The following is a 22,094-nucleotide window of genomic DNA, read 5'->3' on the forward strand; positions in this document are numbered from 1 at the left end:
CCAAAATACTTTGCTACCTATCACTGAAAAAGTATTTACGATGTAAGCTGTATTACTTCAGAAACTGGTGACGACCAACGTGCACGCGGTGAACTGCCGTGACGTGGATGGGCGACATTCCACCCCACTGCACTTTGCTGCAGGCTACAACAGGGTGGCTGTTGTGGAGTACCTTTTGGAGCACGGGGCTGATGTCCATGCTAAAGATAAAGGGTAAGGTTGTCTATCTGTTTGTCTGTCTGGTCTGCATGTCCATTCCTCAGTCTTTGATTATAACTGATGCCATATCTGTCGTTTTATCTAAAGTTATGCTGAGGACTGAAAATAACTTTAATGTTTCTGTCATTCTTTACGTTGTAATGATTGTGTATAGCACTGTTAGTCTGCACTATTCACTTTCTATAAGAGTCAAACATGAATACATCATTCAGGTTTGTTTGAACATAGCATTAGCTTTGCTGTTGCCCCCTCCCGTCCTTTTTGAAGCACCAGCCTGATTTTTCGGATTTGTTTGCCCCCACTGTAAATGTACTTCCCTTTTTAAACTTTGTTCTTTTTAACACCTGATAGATGTTGTTCAGATTTGTAACGTTTGCGTAAGGTCATTGTGTTTGTCATATATCACGAGTGCTGTTTCCTTACAGGGGACTGGTGCCTCTTCACAACGCCTGTTCTTATGGACACTATGAAGTGACAGAACTCTTGATCAAGGTGAGCGCAAAGAATAAAACTTCCAGACGGAGAAATGTTGTGTTGTGCACTGGAAAAAGAAAAGGAAACTATGAAATATTGATAGTTTGCATTCGTTAAAATTATCAGACTTTTTCATGAAATAAAAATAATCAGCAGAAGCGTTTTACATTTTGTAACTATTATCATGGGCTTACTTCTGGAGAGTTTGATGTATTGCTGTTCTGGTGTGTGATGCCGATGTTGCTGTTTTTTGACAAAGTATTTTGAAATTTGTTGTGTTTCAGCATGGGGCGTGTGTGAATGTGGCAGACCTGTGGAAGTTCACACCGCTACATGAAGCAGCATCCAAAGGGAAGTTTGAAATCTGCAAACTGTTATTAAAGGTGAGCAATGCTATTGTACTTGCTAGATTTGAGTGTTTGACCTGAAAATAGGAGCTACACTTTTCTTCAAGCAGGAGGAACAAATTTCAACAAGTTGTCAGTCAGAAAGTTGTTTTATTAAAAAAAAATATTCTCAATCTGATGACCTTAACAGCATCGGCCTGCCCACAGGGTTTGCTGCTCTCAACTGCTACATCTCTGTCAATGTGTTCTGAAACAGACAACAAAAACAGTGTGAGAACTGATATTCAATCCACTGATCAATGATGGATTTGGAAAGCTGGAATGGAGTGTTAATGTGATAAAAAAACAACATTCAGAGCAATGCCTATCAGTTTGAGAAAAGATATTTAGAGCAATGCTTAACAGTTTGAGGGAGAAAAAAAAGTGTGGTTTAAACATATATGTCTGGTGATACAGTGTATTGAACTGTGACTCTTAGCATGGAGCGGATGCAAACAAGAAGAACCGTGACGGTCACACACCGCTGGATCTAGTCAAAGAGGGCGACCAGGACGTGGCTGATCTGCTCAGAGGTGAGCCCCCTTTTCTTTTATAACAATAACATGAATGTTGACTTTTGTTTGTTTTATGTGTGGTGGTGATTTGCATTTATTCTAATGGACGATGTTCGGAAATAACTCAGGTGTGTACAAGTGAGCACATGTAGAAAGCTTGCCTCAAAAAAAGCAAAAGTATTGAGTCTTTGACAACCCATATAAACCTGACAGACTTGTTTCCGGAGTTGGTCTTTTAGGGCATCTCTTCTGGGCGCCATATCACAGCTTGCTGCCTTATTTCTAAAACAAAAGTGTCATGCTTGTTAGTTGACAACATAGAGGCTTGTATACAGATGATAGAAGACTGGGTGCGATAAAGACATAATCTGAATTCAAGATGATGAGTACGAGTGAACTTGATTACATTTGCAACAGGACATGTAAAATCCTAGGTAGTGTTTCAGGAAGTACCTGTGGTTAATGTGAGAAACTGAGTGTAAAAGTACTGTTGACAAATTGATATTGACATTTCTATATTTATTATCCTATGATTTAAGGTGATGCTGCACTCCTGGAGGCGGCAAAGAAAGGCAACCTGGCACGTGTACAGAAACTGGCTTCCACGGAGAACATCAACTGTCGGGACACACAAGGTCGCAACTCTACACCGCTGCATCTTGCAGGTTGGTCAGCATTTGCATATTTGTCTCTAGCTAACTCATAGACTGGGATATATATAGCTAAGTGGTTGTGCTGCCTCCTCCGAGGTGGAAGATCTGAGTTCAACTCTGGACAGCGCTTTTTGATTTAAGAGTTCAGTTCAACTTTTCTTACATCTGAGTTGTGCAACTCTACTAGTACCTGAGCCCCCTTTGTGGGTCTATGCATGCAGATAATCACATACTGACAAGATCCTTTGATCCGTGCCAGAGTTAAGTGGGTCATGGAATCACAAGAAAACGCAGTATGGAAGTATGGGGTCAGACACTGTCACGCACATAAGAAACCACTCATACAAATTCAAATGTATGCAGAAGTTGCAGCCCACAAATACAGAAGAATAAGACCAATCTTCACTCCCGTTTTTTTGCTGGAGGACTGGTTTCGTATTGTGTTGAATAATGGCTTTTCCTCATCAACAAAAAAAGAAAGAAAATGGGTGTGTTTTCCAGTGTATTCTGTCAATATCATGATGTGCGTGGTGTTGTTTCAGCTGGCTACAACAATGTGGAGGTGGCCGAGTTCTTGTTGGAGAATGGAGCAGATGTGAACGCCCAGGACAAGGGAGGCCTGATTCCTCTTCACAACGCTTCTTCATATGGGGTCAGTATGAAACAGAAATAGTTTTGCATCTTTATTGTTTGTTCATCCTGTGGCTTGAAGAAAAATTGATTAAGTGAGCATCTTTCAACTAACCTAAACCTACTCTATTTCTGTGAGGCGTGTTGACATAAACCTGCTTATTTTTCTTGGCCTCATTGCTGCATTGTTGATGAATCGTTTAGATTCGTTGTTTTAGTTCGTAGTTTACTGGTGCTGACAGACTTTTTCAGTGATGCTCCAGGACTACTTCTTTCGCATGCTTTGTTGGACATTAGCGTTAAATGATTGTACAGTGGAACCTGCCCGCGAGACCACCTCTCCATAAAGACCACCTGCCCATTAAGACCACCCATAAGGATCCCCGACGGTTTTGACAACTATATAAATCACCTGTCTAAAGAGACCACCTGTCTAAAGAGACCACTTTTGCTCAGTCCCTTGGGTGGTCTCTTTAGACAGGTTTGACTAATTGTTTACTGTCTTTTTTGTACCAGTCCCTGAACTTGTCTTGTGTATTTCAAATTTGCAGCATGTAGACATCGCAGCTTTACTGATCAAGTTCAACACGTGTGTCAACGCACAAGACCGGTGGGGCTTCACACCCCTTCATGAAGCAGCTCAGAAGGGACGCACACAGCTCTGTGCCTTGTTGGTGGGTACTTTGAACTGCTAGTTAACTTAGTTACACAACTGCATCACATGCTCAGAGAATTGTCAAATGGATGATACTTTTCCCCTGATCTGCTCTCACTCATATGGTTGATCATCCTGATGATAATGTGCATTTCACACTAGTCTTCAGTTGTCACTTGGAATAGAATGATATTCTTTTTGTTCTAGTCAGTCAGTTACATTATTACTATTAGGTCTGGAGATATTATTGACCTTGAGAATGGATTTTGACGTTTGGTCAGCTGAAGTGTTGTAACTTTTGAATTATTTACAATTCTGGCAGAAAATCAGATTTTTATAATCATGCATGTAGGAGCCAGTGTGTGTTTAGTGTTATGGAGGACAATCCAGTTTGGGAACGTTGGAGACTGAAAAGAGAACCCCAGTTCTGTTGAGACTGACATTTTGTTATTGTTTGATTGACAGCTGGCTCATGGAGCGGACCCCACCATGAAGAACCAGGAGGGACAGACACCTCTGGACCTGGCACAGGTAAGGCAGCAGCAGAGAATAGTGTTAGTCAAGTGCAGTGCTAACTGACAGTATTATTCAAAAGTAAGATGAGGATCAAGTCCTATTGTTCAGACATGGGATTCTTCCGTAAAATTACGGAATTCCGTAAATTTTTAGGCTCCAGGGATCATTCTTGAGATTCGTGCAAATCCGCTGAGAAAATTTTGGGGTATATGTAGGTATAGACCCAAGTTTTTCGGCCGGTCCGCTGATCGCGACGCTCCATTCCATACTATTCTTGAACGGTTGGTTCCTAAAACGGTCAGACTGTTGCTGGTCGATCCGTATGGGAACGCGCTCTGTGTCTTTGTCTCCTACAGTCACCGTTTCAACGTAGCTATCAGGGATTCAGTATAAGCATACCGTATGAGAATGATTCGGCGCCATTTTTACATCGCTTCGAGCCACTTGCCAAAATGATGAGGAAGCTAAAGCGAGACGAAACCGTTCTATCCCGGGAAATTGACCAGCAGAAGTACAAGAAAAATCTCTGGCGATTCGACTGGCTCGATGAAGTTGTATCATTGAGCTGGAAATACGAGAAAGGCCAGAAGACACAAGACGTGAAACTGAAAGTTGGCGATGCTTTTGCTAAAATCAACTTGCCGGGAAAAGCTCAGTGCACTTTGTGCAACGATGTTAATGTTATCAACTACGGTTCCAATGGAAAGACTGCCCTCAAAAGCCACTTGAAAAGCAACAAGCACCTGACTATCCTGAAAACCCAGTCGTGTAATCAGTCACTGGGGTCGTTTGGCACCGACAAGGTAAGAACATTGAAACCACACCGTCACATGCCACCACCCCTCCCCCATCCCCGCCTCTCTCTCTCTCTCTCTCTCTCTCTCTCTCTCTCTCTCTCTCTCTCTCTCTCTCTCTCTCTCTCTCTCTCTCTCTCTCTCTCTCTCTCTCTCTCTCTCTATCTCTCTCTCTCTCTTTCTCCTCCTTATTTTGAGTCTTAGCGTAAAATTAATTTGAGAAACATGGGAAGGAAGAGAAAGGGAGGGGAGGGGGCTATGATTAAGCTGAAATATGCATTTCAGGGCCATTTTTGTGTATCTAAAACACTAAAAACCTTCAGCTTCTGGGGGCTTTGCCCCCAGACCCCGACCAGGGGCGTTGCCCCTGAACCCTACTGGGGACCTTCTGCGGCCCCCAGACCTCCACCTTCTTTTTCCTTAATTATCACTTTTTCTGAATCCCATGTCTGATTGTTTTGATGTGCGGTCAAGGCAGTAAGACCAAACAATCTGTTAAACTTATGATGCATGCAGACTTATGATGGCTATCATGCCTGTTTTTCAATGGTACAAAGATGGTTTTACCTGTATGTGAAAGGTCCAGTTCTGCTTTAGTTACAATACCATACCTGGCATATAGCCGCTCGAATTGTATACGTTAGTTGTGTTTCTGACCAAAATACAAAATTTTACACAGATCGAGACAGTTATTGTTAATGGAGACCGTGCTGGCGGTCAAGGTGAACAATGAATGTTGAGATCTTTGTGAAATATCGTATTTTGGTCAAAAAGACAAATAACATTCATGTTTTGATCGATCCATTTTATTTTTATGATTGAATGCACACAGACATGCATTCTTTTGTAGTCTGGGCCAGCTGCCTCAATATGAGTTTTGGAAGACAGTGCGGGGCACATTTTCATGGGTTACCCTCCCTTTATTGCACACAGATTTGTTTGCAAGACTGAGTGTTTTCATGGGAATTAAGAATCAACATGCAACTTGTGTGTGTTTGTGTGTGTGATCAGGCGGATGACGTGAGAGCGCTGCTGACGGATGCCATGCCTCCAGTGACCATGCCGCCCACACTGCCCAAGGCCCAGGCCAGCACTAGCATGGCCTCTAGTCAGTCCTCCTCCAACAAGTGAGTTGTAGTGTTCGCTTACACTCTGCACTTCTGCATCACTTCACAGGGCATTCTCTGTGGAACAGGTGCAAATGATGTATACAGTGGAACCCCCAAATTAGGTCTTAAAAAGGAGGGAGTCTTTAATAAAGGGGTAAATTTACTGAGGTTATAAAAACAACAAAAACAGGGTCTTAAAAGGGAGGGAGTCTTTAATAAAGGGGTAAATTTACTGAGGTTATAAAAACAACAAAAACAGGGTCTTAAAAGGGAGGGAGTCTTAAATTGGGGGGTATCAAACGGGGAGTTCCAGTGTGAAAGGTATCATCAATGCAGACAAATGTAAAAGGAGGCTGTGTATTTGATCTACAGTTGTGCTGCTTTCCTTTCTGGCGGATTTCTGATTTTCTTTGGTCTCTTTGATAGCTTCTCACAAGTTGAAGTAGTTTGTTGTGACTTGTTGATTTTAATTACCTTTCCAAACTGACATTACCTACCACATTCCTCAACGAATGGTGCTTATCCTGCTCCATTTGTATTGCCTTCTTGTGTTATTTGTTAATGTGCTTGAATCTTCAGTAGGCATTAAGGAAGTACTTGATGTACATTTGTTTTTATGACTTTCAGCTGAAGTAGTAGTAGCAGTTAAAGCAGTAGTTTGTTGTCATTAAAGTGTGGACAGTTTGTATTATGGGAAGAGATGAGGATATTTTGTGTTATGGGAGAGATTCAAACGTCTTGCATTCTCTCTATAAACAGTAGCCTGTTCAACAGCAGCACGGAAGCGGCGCTGGGGGCAGTGGGGGGCATGCCAGGGATGGGCGACGGCTGTGTGGGTGAGCGGTCCATGGCGGAAGGCGAGCGAGCACTGGAAGGGGTCAGCGTGTCAGGCTTCCTGGGGTCGCTGGGTCTGGAACAGCTGCGTGACATCTTCGAGCGAGAGCAGATCACTATGGACATCCTGATGGAGATGGGTCACGAGGAGCTGAAAGACATTGGCATCAACGCGTACGGCCACCGCCACAAGATCCTCAAAGGCATGGAGAAACTTATTGCTTCAAGAGGTCAGTGCGTCTTTGGTGCTGTTGCTTTCGGTTCGTGATGTTTTGAAGGTGGATTGATTTTGCTGGTGAAACCTATTAGCAACGGAGCGTTTCAAGAAAGTCCCTCTGGGAGGTTTGTGTTGGTTGTTGTGTCTGTATGTCTCTCTGTGAGTTTTCATCCATGGCTGTGAATAATTTTCTGGGAAATTCTGACTTTATGTGCCATGATAAGATAAGTGTGGAAAATAAGTATTGAATTTGTACACTACAGTCATTTAATACCTGTGTATGTAGAACATCTTAAAATACCACGAAAATAACACAGTCAGTTGCTTTGTTCATGCGGTATATGTTACCTCATTGGATTTGACAACAGTGACATTTCCTGTTTTCAGAGAGAGACAGCAGGGATATAGCATGAAACTAGGACAAATCAGGTGTGAAATGTAGACCACAATGCTGTGTTTTTCATTGCAGGTATGAGCACAGCTGTGATCGGTGTGGTACCTAGTCAAGGCACAGTTCTGATCGACCTCAACCTTGACGATGCTGAGTACATCTCCGTCAATGATCAGGTAGGGAAATGGCATTTGTCTCTCTGTCCGAGAATACATGGTCACCTACATGTGTCATGTGTAATGTAAATAGAGCTTCTGTCAAAGTCAATTTTCTGTAGTTCATTGTGCTTTGAATGTGTGTTTGTTTTTTTGGTTCTTGTTTGCCGATTGTATTGTTTATTATTTAGTGTTTTGGGCATGCTCAATTTTGATTTCTTTCAACCCTGATTTTTTTCCTTCTTTTTATCTTTTTCTGTTTTGGGAATGTTCAGTTCTGACAAATACAAGGAATATAATTTTGTCATTGCAGATGGTGAATACTCTCAAAGACCATAAGGACAACGTTGGTGGCATCTTCAACAGATATGACATTGTGAAGGTAAAATCTCAATGACTTTCATTTTTTTTATCAGAGTTTGAGAAGTGTGGTAAAGACTCGAATTGAGACAAATTAAGGATTATAAGTCACCTGTGATATTTAATTGATATATGATGGTAAAAGAATATTGTCATATATATGTGTTGTGAGGTATGAGAGGTGCACTCTTACAGGCAGGTGCATTTGTTATTCCCTCCGTCGTGACTATTGAAGTTGTATTGAAGTGTTCTCCATCATGTGAATTCTGAGAGGCTAACAAGGGATTGTTCAACATGTCACAAGTTAAAAATCTGAATGTGTTGAGTGTTCACGTGTCATCAGTTCACATGTAGTTTCTTCAGAGACAGTAACTCCACCTTTCCTGTGATGTGTGTCCAGGTGCAGAAGATCCGCAACAAGAAGCTGCTGGAGAAGTACCAGCATCGCAGGAAGGAGGTGTCGGAGGAGAACCACGGTCAGCCGAACGAGCACCTGCTGTTCCACGGCTCACCCTTCATCAGTGCCATCGTCCACAAGGGCTTTGACGAGCGCCACGCCTACATTGGGGGCATGTTTGGGGCAGGTGAGGCCTTCAGGTTTCTAACAATTCTCACTGGTGAACAGCTTGAATGTTTCGGGGCTATGTGTGTGTGTGTATTCTGTCACAATGGATTTAAGCTTTGAACCCTCATGCTATCCTGACGAGTGATTTTATACGGGCAGTGATTTGGGAACATCCAAAGTTTGGTGTGTGATTATTTTATGTGATAACATCAGGTTAAGGGGCAAAGTGATATCAAGCAATAGATCTTCATTGAAGAAACAGATGACATTTTTTGCTTAAAATTCAACAGAATTGCTTCTGTTGAATTCGTTGTCACAACACACTTGTCTGTAATAAACTTGTCTGTAATTGTAGCTGATGCAGTAATAACCAGTGAAGGTCCTTTCACAGGTATCTACTTTGCTGAAAACTCGTCCAAGAGCAACCAGTATGTGTACGGCATCGGTGGAGGCACTGGCTGTCCCTTGCACAAAGACAGGTCCTGCTACATCTGTAACAGGTCAGTGCTTTGGAACCAGTCTTGTGGACAGTGTTAGCCAGAAATTGTTGTTCAATGTCTTGAATTTTGCAGTTTGTACTACCATTTTTGCTGGAGAAAATCCTTCTATTTACCCTTGTTCCTTGCAGTTTAGAATTCTAACTGAACAAACCCAATAGACAGTTTTAATGAGAAGTAGATTTAGTTTTTTTGAACTATGCCAGTTTTCCTTCAACTTTTGGTGGAGAAAATGTGTCCATTAGTGTTCAATTGCTTTTTGAAATTATCTCCCCTGTTAAGTGAAGTTGGAAGGGTATTCTTACATGGTGGTGAATCAAGTTGTACAGATGTTGTGTTATTTTGCAAGGATTTCCTCCATGCACATATGTTGTCATATTTTTCTCTCTCACTCTTGGCATCTACAAATTTTGCTGTGAGAGCATGTGAGAGCGTTTGTTTATTCTAGCTACACTGGCAAATGTGAACAGTGATTGTGATATGGCTTGGATTTCTCTGTGCTGACCCTTCTTCAGTAGTGTGGATCTAAATGTCTGTGCAATCGGCTGAGTGTCATTTTGGATATATTTTCTTTATTGACAGACAACTGTTGATGTGTCGCGTAACGCTGGGCAAGTCATTCCTGCAGTTCTCGGCAATGAAGATGGCGCACGCTCCCCCCGGTCACCACTCCGTCACTGGCAGACCCTCCGAGGGCGGCCTCAACTACACAGAGTATGTCATCTACCGTGGAGAACAGGTACGTTTTCACTGAACGAGAGTGGGTGCATAACAATTGTTGGTAATAACTCAACTTGTGCTGACAGTGTGTGAGCACAACTGAAGACTGTTGTGTAAGCTTAACTTTTGGATGGAGAAAAGAGAATTAAATAAGTTTATTACATCAATGTTTCTCTTCTTGGTCCACATCCCAACACTGCCATAGGGTCAACCTCCTGTGAACTATGCCTTTGTTTCTTTTTAGCATGATACCTGTGTTTTTTGTTTTCATTGTAAGGAAATTTACATAATGTTTTGAGAGATCTTTTTAGCGTTATGTAAAATTATCTACAAATGTTGGTTTGCTGTCTTGTTTCAGGCTTACCCAGAGTTCCTCATTACCTTCAAGATCGTGAAACTGGATCCGCCGGAAGGCAAAAAGTCTTTAGAACTTACAAGAAAAATTTGATGGACTGTGTTAATATTAGCTTAATTTATTTGACAAACTTCAAATGTGTGCGGCTTACCTTGCCATGGGGTGTCCTGTGGAAGCTCCCATGGCCATGTACAGAAGATTGGATCAGTCTGCTTCTTGTGGATTATATGGGCTGTAGACTTTCTTTTAAAAAGGATTTTGATTTTTTAGCCACTCCTTGAGACTTCTGCTAACAGCATCTACTTCTATATGTTTGGAATGAGACAATAGACACTTGTCAGAATTTACAAGTTACTTAAAAGTCTATATTTTTTCAGAAATGGCCAGCTCCTTATTTGTCTAAGAAATTGCTGGACAATACTCTAAAAATTAAGATCTTTTAAAAAGATTTCAGCAAACCCAAAGAAACAATGTTTGGAAAAAAAGAGAAATAAAAAGGAATAAGTCTTTGAATGCTTAAGCCAATCACAAACTATGTTTTGTGACTGTAGCTTCAGACGTTCTCTTTTATTTAGGTTGTGAGGGCCGAATGTCTATTTATCAGTTGTGTTGAGTTTGCCTTGAAAATCTTAAACAAAAGTAAAAACCAGAAGTAAACGTTAACCCAATGTTCTTCAATTCAGCAGCATTGAAACAAAATAATAATAAAATAGAACTGACTGAAGTTGAAAACTTACACTCAAAATTGCCATACTCGGTTTTCTTTTTTTGTTGTCATCTGTGTCAAGGATTTTTGTTTTTTTCTGTTCATGCTGTAAGTATGGATGTACTGTTAGTTCTGTTCCAAATACTTGCTTCATGGTTGTGAGATAATGAACTATATGCAGTGCATCGACTTGCCAGCTGAAAACTGAAAATGCAAAATGAAGGAATTATCACCTATGAAATATTGTTTTAATTGTTTACGCACACAGACATAGAAAACTGTCTGTAAAATCAGGAAAGATTTTTTGGTTGATTTTGAAAAAAATATATCTATAAATGCATAAACCTAGTGTACATCATGATTGAAATTGGGTATTTTGTCTTCATCTCATTGGACAACTTTGAAGCCTAGTGGATAAGATGTCAGCCTCCCATGTGGAATGTTGAGTGTTGGAGTCCTGGTTGTGCCTGGTGGGTTAAGGGTGGAGATCTTTCCCATCTCCCAGATCAACGTATGTGCATAAGACCAGTATGCACAGAAAATATCCTGTAATCAATGTCCGAGTTATGTGGGTCATATAAACATGAAAATACCAAGCATGCATCCCCCCAAAACATGTCAGACCTGATTTCTTCACACTCTAATTGGGAGATTTTTCGTGATACATTTTTGGCTCACATAAGTGTAGCCTATGCGATGCTAACTTTTGTCTGTCTGTGCATGTGTATGTGTGTATGTGTGTGATAGAAACTTTAACATTTGACTGAACACCGAAATACTAATTTTACCTGGTTATTATCCAAGCAACAGCTTCAAAGTATTGAAGCAATGATCAACATTTCGTCAGCACGTATGTAGTTAAAGTGTGTAGCCAAAGAAAACGGGTGGTGGGGGGTTTTGGGGGGGTAAAAACAGGTGACTGGTTTGTGTTGTGTGTGGTATGTAGACCAGGTCAGGGGTCAAGGTGTAGTCAGATCGCGTGAAAGATTGTGGTATAGATACAGTTCTCACCCAGCTGCAGTTCACCGATTCGGGGAAGACGATTTCACATTTTTCGGTTTCGTAGCCCCAGAAAAATAGATAAAGAAGATACCAAAGGAGATTTCCTACAGGTTGATCTGCACAGCGTGTTTCCAGTGTGTGCGCGAGGAAGCGCTGTCGAAAGCGCAGTGTCGATCTGGCAGTCGTGTCCCCCCGTAAGTAGGCTACAGACAGACAGATCTAGATCTAGTGTCTCCCACTCTTGCACCGTGTCACCTATACTTACTGTGTGTGTGACGGAGTGAATGAGTTTGTGTTACTGTTTGTCGATTTCTTACGGTAGCCTTGAAGGCTTCGCCTCTTGTTGTACATTGTAGTGAAAATTTAAGTATCATGTTAAACTTTTGACAAAAAATGCGAAATCTTTTGCACAAGGATCCTCTACTTGGAATTAGTTTTTTTTTATAATTTTTTGTGTGTTTTGTATTTTTCTCTGCTTTCTTTCTTTCTGTTTTTCTTTTCTTCCCTCATAGGAAAAACAGACAGAAAGAAAACTGCATTGCACAGCCATTCTGCATCCAAACGATTGAGGGCAATTTCATTCTTATTTGCAACATTTACAGATGTTGTTTATGTCAGAAATGATTAAAACATGTTTTTTTTTCTTTGAGCTGGTAATGTAAGTAGAATTATTGTCCTTTCCTTTGCTTCATTCCCAGCACACACACTCACACTCGCACTGGGTGTATGTTAAGAAAATATATATATTAGTGGTGCATTTCTGATGAAAGGGAAGTGCCATATAACATATGTACAAACAATGAACGGTTCTAAACTTTACATGTGTTTATTCCCCCCTCTGCTTCTTTACCTCTGTAAACTTGTAGAGCTAGTTATTTTTCGATAATGACCCAGCAACCAAACAAATAACGAGCCAGCAACAGCCTGAATCCTCGATAGTGCAATGGGTTGAGAAGCTGTTCTGTTTCGGTACTACTTTTGCGACTGAAAAGTTCCGAACGCTCTATACGTACGAAGTATACATCTCTGGAGCAAACAATACAAACATACCGCATTTAAATTAACAACTACAGGCCTGAACACATGAATATCCATATAAAATCCATGAGTTCGGTTGTTTTCTGAATCTAGATCTGCCGTGCACAAACCGTTCATCACAAGCAAATTCCCAAGGCAAGTAACTCATACTCTAGCGACAAGAGTAGTTCCCCTTCTTTTAACTCAGTTTCTTCGACAACACTGACTGCAATCCGACGGTCAGTTTTCAACAATATTTCATTTTATAAACAGATCACACGCAACCAAATGCACACATCTCATCAATTTAAACAACATAAAGCGGTTTCATACACTATTTTCCCCAGAAAACTGAACTTCATACAGTAATTAACGTTGGAACACGGGTGCAAAAGTTCGTCTGCTAGTCCCATTTGACGAAAGAACATTATCTTAAGCGATACTAAAACATAAACAGAACACACAATACCTGCCTTTACCGCCACAGCAGAATAACAGCATATCTGTGTACTTGATTTTAGTCCAAAACAAGGAAACTGACAAGAAGTGTTAACAGAATGGAATGATTTGCACGGAACTATACAACCGCGCATCAATCGATCGCCTGCGCAGGTTGACTGGTTGAGTGAGTCGGATTCGATGAAACCTTCGCACAAAAACTCCTGTTTTCTTTGAATAACTGAAGAAAGGAGGAATAAAGAGGTTACACACCTCGTCTCAGTGATTATTAAAAATAATGGTCTCAGTTCGCGGTCATGAAAAAGCTCGCTGAAGCTCGCATTTTTCATGATCCGCTAACTTCGACCATTATTTTTAATAATCACTGAGACTCGGCATGTAACCTCTACATATACTACCGATGGTATGCATGGGGGATGCATAGAAGACAAAGTAAATGTTTCAACACATTGTAAAATATTTCGTGTGACTTTTAGAGCTGATAACCACAAAAAAAGAGTTGTTTGCAGTGGAAATACCAGGAAATACTGCTTTCTGTAATGAAAGAGTTTTTTTACATTGCAGCTATGCAAATGATATATTAACAGTTCATGAAAACCGTCTTCTAATGTAATCATGAATCAAACAACAAGAATTGGAATTGTATGAAATGTTCATTAAAATGCAGTACAAGGCTTTCAGTCACAAGCTCGGCTTGTTTGCATCCTCAACAATTTTCAGGACCAGTGACTTATTTGGTTTAAATATTTTATAAATTTGCCCTTCTTGTTAGCAGTCAATCTCTTTGGGATTTCTTTTTATTTGACGATTTCTAAGTTTCAAGGGGCTGTGGGAATGTCTGTATGGGTTGAATGTTAACTAGGAAGCAGGTTGATAGTTTTCAACAAATGCTTTGTTACTGCAAGTTGGGTAGGGTGTATACTTACTGTGTTATTTTTTTAATTCATTTTTAAGTTGAAAGTGAACAAATAAAACTGATAAAATGAAGTCATCTACCATTTGTGCAAGGGTTTGAATATAACCCAATATCTTTTTATGTTTTCTGCACATGTTCATTTTTATCATTACAATTGCAAGTAGGAAAAAAGAAGACATTTTTTACAAGCAAATTATTGCACATCTTTGAAATGCAAATTTACAAGGGACTGTAATGTCTTACAGTTTTAATCTGTTCTTGTATAGATTGAATTCAAAAGACACATGCCTTTATGATAACCTGTGTGTGACTGTTTCACAGTGATTTTTCAAAATGTAAAAAAGATGAAAGATACATCTTTCTTGAATAAAGATGCTCTTCTTTCCTTCAATGCCTCCCTCTTTATGGTAAGAGCTGTGGAAGATATTTGATGGTGTGTCAAATATACTGTGAAAATGTGCACATTCAGTGGTCACTGACTATATTTTGCTAGATTCACAGACAAGTCCCTTGTTCCATGTCTCACAAATCTGTAATGACAAGCATTGATTGTGACATCTGTTTGTCTGCCAGTGGAAAAAACAAATAAAGCATGAAATTGTACCCATGTGTGGGTATGCTTATTTGTGTGTGTCATCTGTGTATGTGTGTGTGCCTGTGCAGACAGGCACACAGAAATAAAATATAATCTGTATGAGAAAGAGAGAGTTGTAAGAATGTGTGCCCAAGTGTATGTATGTGTTGAGAAGCACACACTCATTTTCAGGGTTTTTGCTGACAGGTATTTTTTGTTATCCACATTGAAACAAACAGAACACTGTCACATCCTTTAGCACATCAGTTCACACAATCTTTGACACTGGATTCCGCACCGCTGCATCCAGCTTCGGCATGGTCATGTTCAACAAGTTGCAAGCGAGTTTGCTCAGTCCTGTAGCAAATCGTTTGACCAATACATTCACAAGAAGAAGCAAAAAGGGTTATAGTCTTTGGTAAGAGAGCTGTTACTGGTTAGTGCCAGTTACTTCTGAACTGATGACTTTTGTAGTGGCTTTTTAAGCAATCAGTTCATTCTTTTCTAAATCCCACTTCACAGGAAGCAGCCAGGCTGTTGATTTTTGGTATGCATTTATTTTGAAGTGAAGGAATGGACTTATCCTTTGTAAAAAGCGTGCCCAGGTCTGAGATGGTGAGTTTTCCGTGGTTTTACGGGAAGAACTCGGGCTGTGAAGGGACCAGCCAAGAAACTTCCTCAGATTGACCTAAGAGTTGCACGAAGTGATACCCACACCTACACGTGTACAGACACAAAGACAAACCAAGACACAGTCACACACACACACACACGTCACAGTGACAATGACATCTATATATATATATATACGACTTGTGTCTGTGTGTCTGTTCGCGATGCACGGCCAAAGTTCTCGATGGATCTGCTTCAAATTTGGTGGGCATATTCAGGTAGACCCCGGACATAACCTGGTCGATGAGAATTTTCAACACGTGCTCTCAGCGCGCAGCGCTGAACCGATTTTGGTTTTTCTCTGGATCCATTCCCAGTAACTCTTCCTTATCTTCTCCAGTGTTTTCAGCCGCGTTTATCTCCCTTCCTCCGTGCGGTGCGCCGGCAAAGCCGGCGTACACCCGGCATAGCCGGGTCCCCGGCACAGCCGGGTATTCGGCTCGACTTCTTCCCGGCGCAGCGGGTATTCATCTAGTAAATTATATGCACGCTCTTGCTCTCTCTCTTAGGGATTATTTGTAATCTGTATCTATGGTTTGTGTTACTTTATTTATTTTTGTTTTTGTCGAGTATTTGTATTGTTATTTTTTGCTTCATAGTGTTTGCCTGTTGATTTTTCTTTGTCTTTTTGCTTGTATTTTTTTGTTTTCTGATTGTTTAAATGTTCACGCAGATTGTTTATTTCTATCATTCTCACTTTTTTCGTTTTATGTTTGTGTTGTAGCAAAGTCTAGCTGTTAGGAAGGACCATATGGACCTTACACTTTAATCCTTCTCTAATGAAGTTTCCAGTTCCAGTACAATCTCTCTGTCTCTCTCTCCCTCTGTCTGTCTCTCTCTCTCCCACACACTCTGCTGAAGTACACAAGACTCAGAAATAACAAATGATAGCCGACGTTTTTTGTTTTTTTAAAAGTTCACTTCGACTTACTTGATCAAATTACGACATAGTTTTGAAAGGCTGACTGCAAGTGGGTGACTGACATCAGTTCTGAAAAGGAAAAAAGTTAGTTCACAAAAATAATGAACAATAACTCAGATGAAGTGCAGATATGTTCAGAATGCACAAAAGTGATACAACACACAGACAATAAACAGAAAACTTGAACGATATGCCGTCGGGTAAAATATGCACTTCACACAAACTGATCCACACAAAAAAGGACGCAATGTCCTCAATCCCATTGCTGGTTGGATGTCATATGGTTAGAGCCACAGACATAGAAAGAGCTCTTTCTATGTCTGTGGGTTAGAGCACATCATCAAGCCCCGCCCACTTCGTGTCAGGTGCCTGTGAAGAAGATGTTTAGGTGACATTTTAACAACTTGTTGACTCGATGTGATGTGTGTGATCGTACGTCACGGATCGAGTGATGCTTGGGTCAGTCGAGTTAATTAACGGAAAAGGTGATATGCACCATTAAACTGAAATCGAGCAAGCATTACAATTAAAACAGGTAGCCCTTTAATCCATTCCCGGTATACGTAACACATCCTAGCTCAAGCAGTAAAACACATTTTTAAGTTAGAAAATATTAGAATCAAAACAGGCTGGAAGCCTTCAATGAATTTGAGTTGAAAGTCCCACAGCATTAGATAATTAGAATGCGAATACAAATTATATATAACTCAGGGCAGCCTTCCATAAACTGAAAGTCTTTGCCAATAGAGAATAGAACAGATTGGTACAAAATGCAACAGATAAATACCAAATCAACGATACAAATGATGTTAGAACGATAAAAAGACATTTATTGTTGATGTGTTTGGTATTCATCTGTTGTACGCAGCCTTTTCGCACCACAGACAGCACCCTCTCAGTCAGTGTGACCACCGCGACCTAACCCACAAAGGGTGCTCTTATTTTCTTGTGTCGGGCACCTGTTCAGAAGTCTATGGCACTGTGAGGTCAGCCGGCGGTATGATATTGTTAATTCAATACTATACGTTGTAGAAAAATACCGAGATTAAAATGTTTTCTTCAATTTTCACTGCAGTGTTGTTCCTTCACTCAAATGACAATAGGTCAGCTGGACCTGGGTTGAAACAATGTATAGGTTCAAATGCGATGGCTTTATCTAAACAGAAGAAGGAACATTGATGGTCAGCGGAAGACCTAGGTGGAAAAACTATTGGATACATCGCCAGTTTCTGATGTTTCGACTTAATTTTTACGCTTATAAAGCTTGACCAGAAGCATCAGCGGTACCATTGTGTACCTTGGAAACTTGTGTGAACACCGAATTCGCGATAATGATTACTCCCCAGTCAGTGGCGTGCTTTTATTGAAGCTCAGTTGTAACCTAACGTCAGACATGGAAGAAAGTAGGAATAAGCGCACATGAAAAGAAACTGGAAAGGTGCTTCTAAGTAATAACAGAACGAGGAGCAAAAACAATGCATGTGGTCCTTTTAGTATGGGTATAACTATCAGACAGTTGGCGAGTTTGTGTCGTCTGCTATTTCTCTGACCGGAAAGCATGGCTATTCGCGCTTTTACCCATAATGCAACAATACGCATGCGCGATTTCCAGTCTCGCGTGTGTATAGTCGCCATTATCTTACTATCAGGTGAGATCTACTCCATTCAAAGTTTCAGTATTTTGTATCGAATCTTTATCTGAAACTAATACTCTTACGTATTTTTTAGGGCACCATGGAGGAGGGCCAGCCACGCACACTGTGAGTATGCCTATTCTCATTGTACTTTCTGTGTAATCTTATCGTAAACACACCAAACCGACCGCGTAAACTGCTCAAACTTTCGCAATCGGTGAAGCTCACATATTGACATGTTTTACGCAGGTATGTTGGGAACCTGGATGCTACTGTATCGGAGGCACTGCTAATGGCTCTGTTCGGACAAATTGGGCCGTGCAAGAGCTGCAAGATTATCCATGAGGTAAGTGAAGAGAAGATTTTTTGTACTGTTCTGTGGTTGTACACAAAGCACTCCCCAAGACAAGCGACACTGACACTCGGAAATATTCGATACTAATTCTGCCGTTGTAAGATGTTGACAGCAAGCTTACTCATTAGGACATATAGTTTCTTTGTTTATAAGTGGGTTTTTGAAGCTTTTGTTGGTTTTATTCACGCGAAAGCAAGTTTAAAACTTACTTTCTGTCAACTTCCGGTTTGCGAAACATGTCTCCTACAACATCCGGTTGCAGTATTTCATGAGGACTAGCAGAACCTTTCCGGACACCTACTACCTCCCAACTCCTTTAAATTGAATTCTCATAGTCATTCATTTGAATGACCTCATGCTTTGCCTGGGTACATAGTAACATGTACGCCAGAGATGTTACTACACTCACAGTTCCCATTTATGCTGTGTAACACTGTAAACCCAACAGTCCGAAAGTTGTGAGAAAAACAGTAAAAGTTGAATGGGGAACTCTTGGCTTTTTGTGTTTCTCATAGATGATAGAGAGTGGATTATCAAAAATAGCTGATCCCTGTATGTAATAGGGTTGATTTCCAGCTGCAGTAGTCATGGTCATCTTCTTGCTAATTAAATTATAATGCCCTGTTGAGTTAGTAGGTGTAGTGACCATGACACTCGCCTGAATAGATGTCGAATGCTAACTAGTGTGACAGCGCTGTTCTTTGGCCGCTGGTGCATACTATTTTGATCTCACATATTTCGGACCCCTTGTCTTCGACCACCTGATCGTTTTAACATGTGACGTTGTGAGGCCTTTTGAGGAACAATGTTGTTGTCAGGACATCTGGACCTATAGTTATACACATTTTTGATCCAGGTCTAACTGTTCTATTGTCCGTCCTCTGAGTCTGGGTACAAGACTGTGTCAGAGAGACCAATTACACATTTTTATATTTAGTCAAGTTTTGACTAAATATTTTAACATCGAGGGGGAATCGAAACGAGGGTCGTGTATGCGCGGGCGTGTGTGCGTGCGTGTGTGTGTGTGTGTGTGTGTGTGTGTAGAGCGATTCAGACCAAACTACTGGACCGATCTTTATGAAATTTGACATGAGAGTTCCTGGGTATGAAATCCCCGAACGTTTTTTTCAGTTTTTTGATAAATGATGTTGTGACAAAAGGTCGTGCTCCAGACCCCATGTGTGTTTGTAAGCAATTAAACAACATTATCAAAAACATGTATGTGTCTGTGTTTGTTTGTTGGATTGAAAATAGGATGAAGAGATACCTACGATAAAATTGTGTGTTTTAACAACAGCTTTGTGAATTAAATCTACGATGAAAGTGAAAAACTGCAGAAAAATTTCCCGCCGAAACCAATAAGTATGAACTCATACTTTTGTTATCAACCCAGAACACTCTTTTTAATGCACAAAACCAAACTGCATTGTAAATCTGGAAATAAGAATAATAAATCAATATGTGTGTAAACAAACCTGCTTCTATATAAAAATATTTAATTAGAAACGGAGAAATTAACTTCAGGTTGTTGGTTGTGACGATGTTTGTCCGAAGTGACAACGATGTTTTGACATCGTGTGTATGTATCATCTATGCTCCGGTCCGAACTTTTGCAGTTTCCAGAACACAAAAAGAATTAATGTATTAGTTGAGATCGCTGGGCATTTGAAATTTACAAACATGACAGAGATATTCCGAATAATTTGCTAAGCATCAAATCATTTGTCCGGACGTCACAACCGAGCAATCACGAATTTTTCAACAACTGACACTCTCCGTTGACTTCCGATCGTACGTTTTTATAGCATCGCTCCCAACTGATTTCAAACCGAGGCTTGTTTTTCTTGGAAATGGCGCGTCGAAGAAGGGAAGGTAAAAGAGCTTCGTTTGTCCGTATTTTCTGAATTACAAGTTGACGTCACAACCGACATCTACATCACAACCGACAAACAATCTGTTAGAAATAATTTTTCATTGAACTCATTTCGAATTTGCATGTTATTCAAACGAATCGGAGCGCATCAAAATACGACACACTGCTCTCTGTTTGTTGTTCGCGCTCATCGAATGAGTGCGATAGGTAAAAAGCTGAGAGAGGACAAATTATTTTGTATGTCCAAAGTCACAACCGAACATGACCGACATACGAAATGTAATTCACGGCTGTTTCGAGAAAGCAAACAATTTGAAAATGTTCGTTCGATGTTTTGTACAGCAGCTAATTATTGACGACAAGCAACTGAATGAATTTCTGCATGAATATTTCCAATCCACACATAGTTTACTGTCTTTGCTATGTTGGTTGTGATGATTTTTCCAGGAGACAAACTTGCTATGTTCACTGTCATAACCAACTTACCTTACATTTCTTTGGTATATTTTTTGGAATTTTTGTTGTTGTTGTAAGCTGTTTTCCCTTCTTTTAAAGTAGTAGTAAAGAAGTAGGTCAGTTGTCAATTGATTATCAGACGACACTAGTTGTAGTAGGCCTACCAGTAGGTCATGGCCTAAAAACTCAGTTTAACTTTTAAGTAAAAAAAAAAATGTTGGGTGTCACTGTCAGTGCAGGCTCTGTGTGTGTGTGTGTGTGTGTGTGTGTGTGTGTATGTCTGTGCTTGCTTACAGAGTTACATAAGCTATAGTTATGGGCTTATAACTTATATTGAATTAACGTAGCCTAAACAATTTATGTTGTAGTCCAGATTACTGCAGAGTCCTGATCATCGCTGATGAAGGTGCATTTAAGATGCTTTCCCACTCTACAGCATTTTCCCATTTTCAGTTTATTTAACTTAAGCTACAAATTAATTATGACTTTTTCCAGGCCTGTCGTGAGTTGCACAGAGGAAAGAGCTTGCGAACGTTCGCTACGATAACATGCTAAGCCATAAACCAAAGGCTCTTCCAGTCCTCTATGGGTTTTGTTTTGCATATTATTAGTATTATATATGGAGAGAGAGAGAGAGAGAATGCAAAATAAGACAGAAAAAGAGTTGTCTGTCTTTTAGTTTTAACTTTAAGTGTTATGTTTAATTTTGTTTGTCCACCGCTATGTCATCACAACCGACCATAAGATTAAGCACAGTCATCGTAACAAAGGCTCTTCCAGTCCCCTTTATGTTTTTTTGCAAATACTAGATCTGTAGTAGTTAGGTAATAGCCCCCCAAAATTGTTTTTTGTATTCTCTTTTGTTGAAAATGAAATGACAAGCATCAAGTTTGTCCATCGCCTAATCATCACAACCGACTCAAAAAGTGCCATGATCATGGTAATTTGAAGTTTGTGAGCTCTTTTGTGTGTGTTTTTATGTAAAAGGAATTACATATCCTTGATTTTAACTGACAGAAGTGTTCTTTTGTCATTTATTTTGTAAACACATCAAACGGAAACGTGATGTTTATGTCGGTCGTGATGTTGGACATAACATCATGTATAAAAAAATAAATAATGTAAGTTGGTTTTGGAATTGTTTGCGTGTAATTCACTGGTGTTGTACTTTCTTTTGATTTATAAAAGGTATTTGGATTGCAGAAGTTTCATTTATGGAGGTAAATCAATCAAATGGTATGTCCAGCATCACGACCAACATCTGTCAGATTGTTAACAAAATATGCTTATTCTACAGAACCTGCTGACCAAACTATCTTTTCCTATTTTATTTTATGTAATGAAAATATGAAACATTCAGCATAAAAATGCACTTGTGTCAAAAATAATTTTTTGATTTTTGATTTTTCTACTCTTTTTGCCACGACCTTTTGTCACAACATCAAATGTCTTTGATGACGTCA

The 22,094-nt window shown here is 40.1% G+C and overlaps 2 protein-coding genes across 2 annotated transcripts in view; both read left to right on the forward strand.

The window, feature by feature from the left end:
- Positions 1–14,748, forward strand: part of LOC138981726 (poly [ADP-ribose] polymerase tankyrase-1-like) — a 33,209-nt gene extending 18,461 nt beyond the window's left edge. The window contains exons 13-28 of the mRNA XM_070354790.1: positions 62–213; positions 645–711; positions 978–1,076; positions 1,519–1,612; positions 2,134–2,259; positions 2,790–2,899; positions 3,429–3,551; positions 3,998–4,063; positions 5,854–5,969; positions 6,711–7,015; positions 7,472–7,569; positions 7,862–7,930; positions 8,309–8,492; positions 8,865–8,973; positions 9,553–9,709; positions 10,049–14,748. Of these exons, the coding sequence (XP_070210891.1) occupies positions 62–213; positions 645–711; positions 978–1,076; positions 1,519–1,612; positions 2,134–2,259; positions 2,790–2,899; positions 3,429–3,551; positions 3,998–4,063; positions 5,854–5,969; positions 6,711–7,015; positions 7,472–7,569; positions 7,862–7,930; positions 8,309–8,492; positions 8,865–8,973; positions 9,553–9,709; positions 10,049–10,138 (1,965 nt within the window). The 3' untranslated portion in view covers positions 10,139–14,748. The remainder of the gene's footprint in view (positions 1–61; positions 214–644; positions 712–977; positions 1,077–1,518; positions 1,613–2,133; positions 2,260–2,789; positions 2,900–3,428; positions 3,552–3,997; positions 4,064–5,853; positions 5,970–6,710; positions 7,016–7,471; positions 7,570–7,861; positions 7,931–8,308; positions 8,493–8,864; positions 8,974–9,552; positions 9,710–10,048) is intronic.
- Positions 14,749–17,906: 3,158 nt separating this feature from the next.
- The window catches only part of LOC138981739 (nucleolysin TIAR-like), a gene marked incomplete in the record, with an annotated part of 159,070 nt that continues 154,882 nt past the window's right edge, over positions 17,907–22,094 (forward strand). The window contains 3 exon segments of the mRNA XM_070354813.1: positions 17,907–17,962; positions 18,042–18,073; positions 18,197–18,293. Of these exon segments, the coding sequence (XP_070210914.1) occupies positions 18,048–18,073; positions 18,197–18,293 (123 nt within the window).

This window comes from Littorina saxatilis, linkage group LG12 (genome assembly GCF_037325665.1).
Source record: "Littorina saxatilis isolate snail1 linkage group LG12, US_GU_Lsax_2.0, whole genome shotgun sequence".
Taxonomy (NCBI): domain Eukaryota; kingdom Metazoa; phylum Mollusca; class Gastropoda; order Littorinimorpha; family Littorinidae; genus Littorina; species Littorina saxatilis.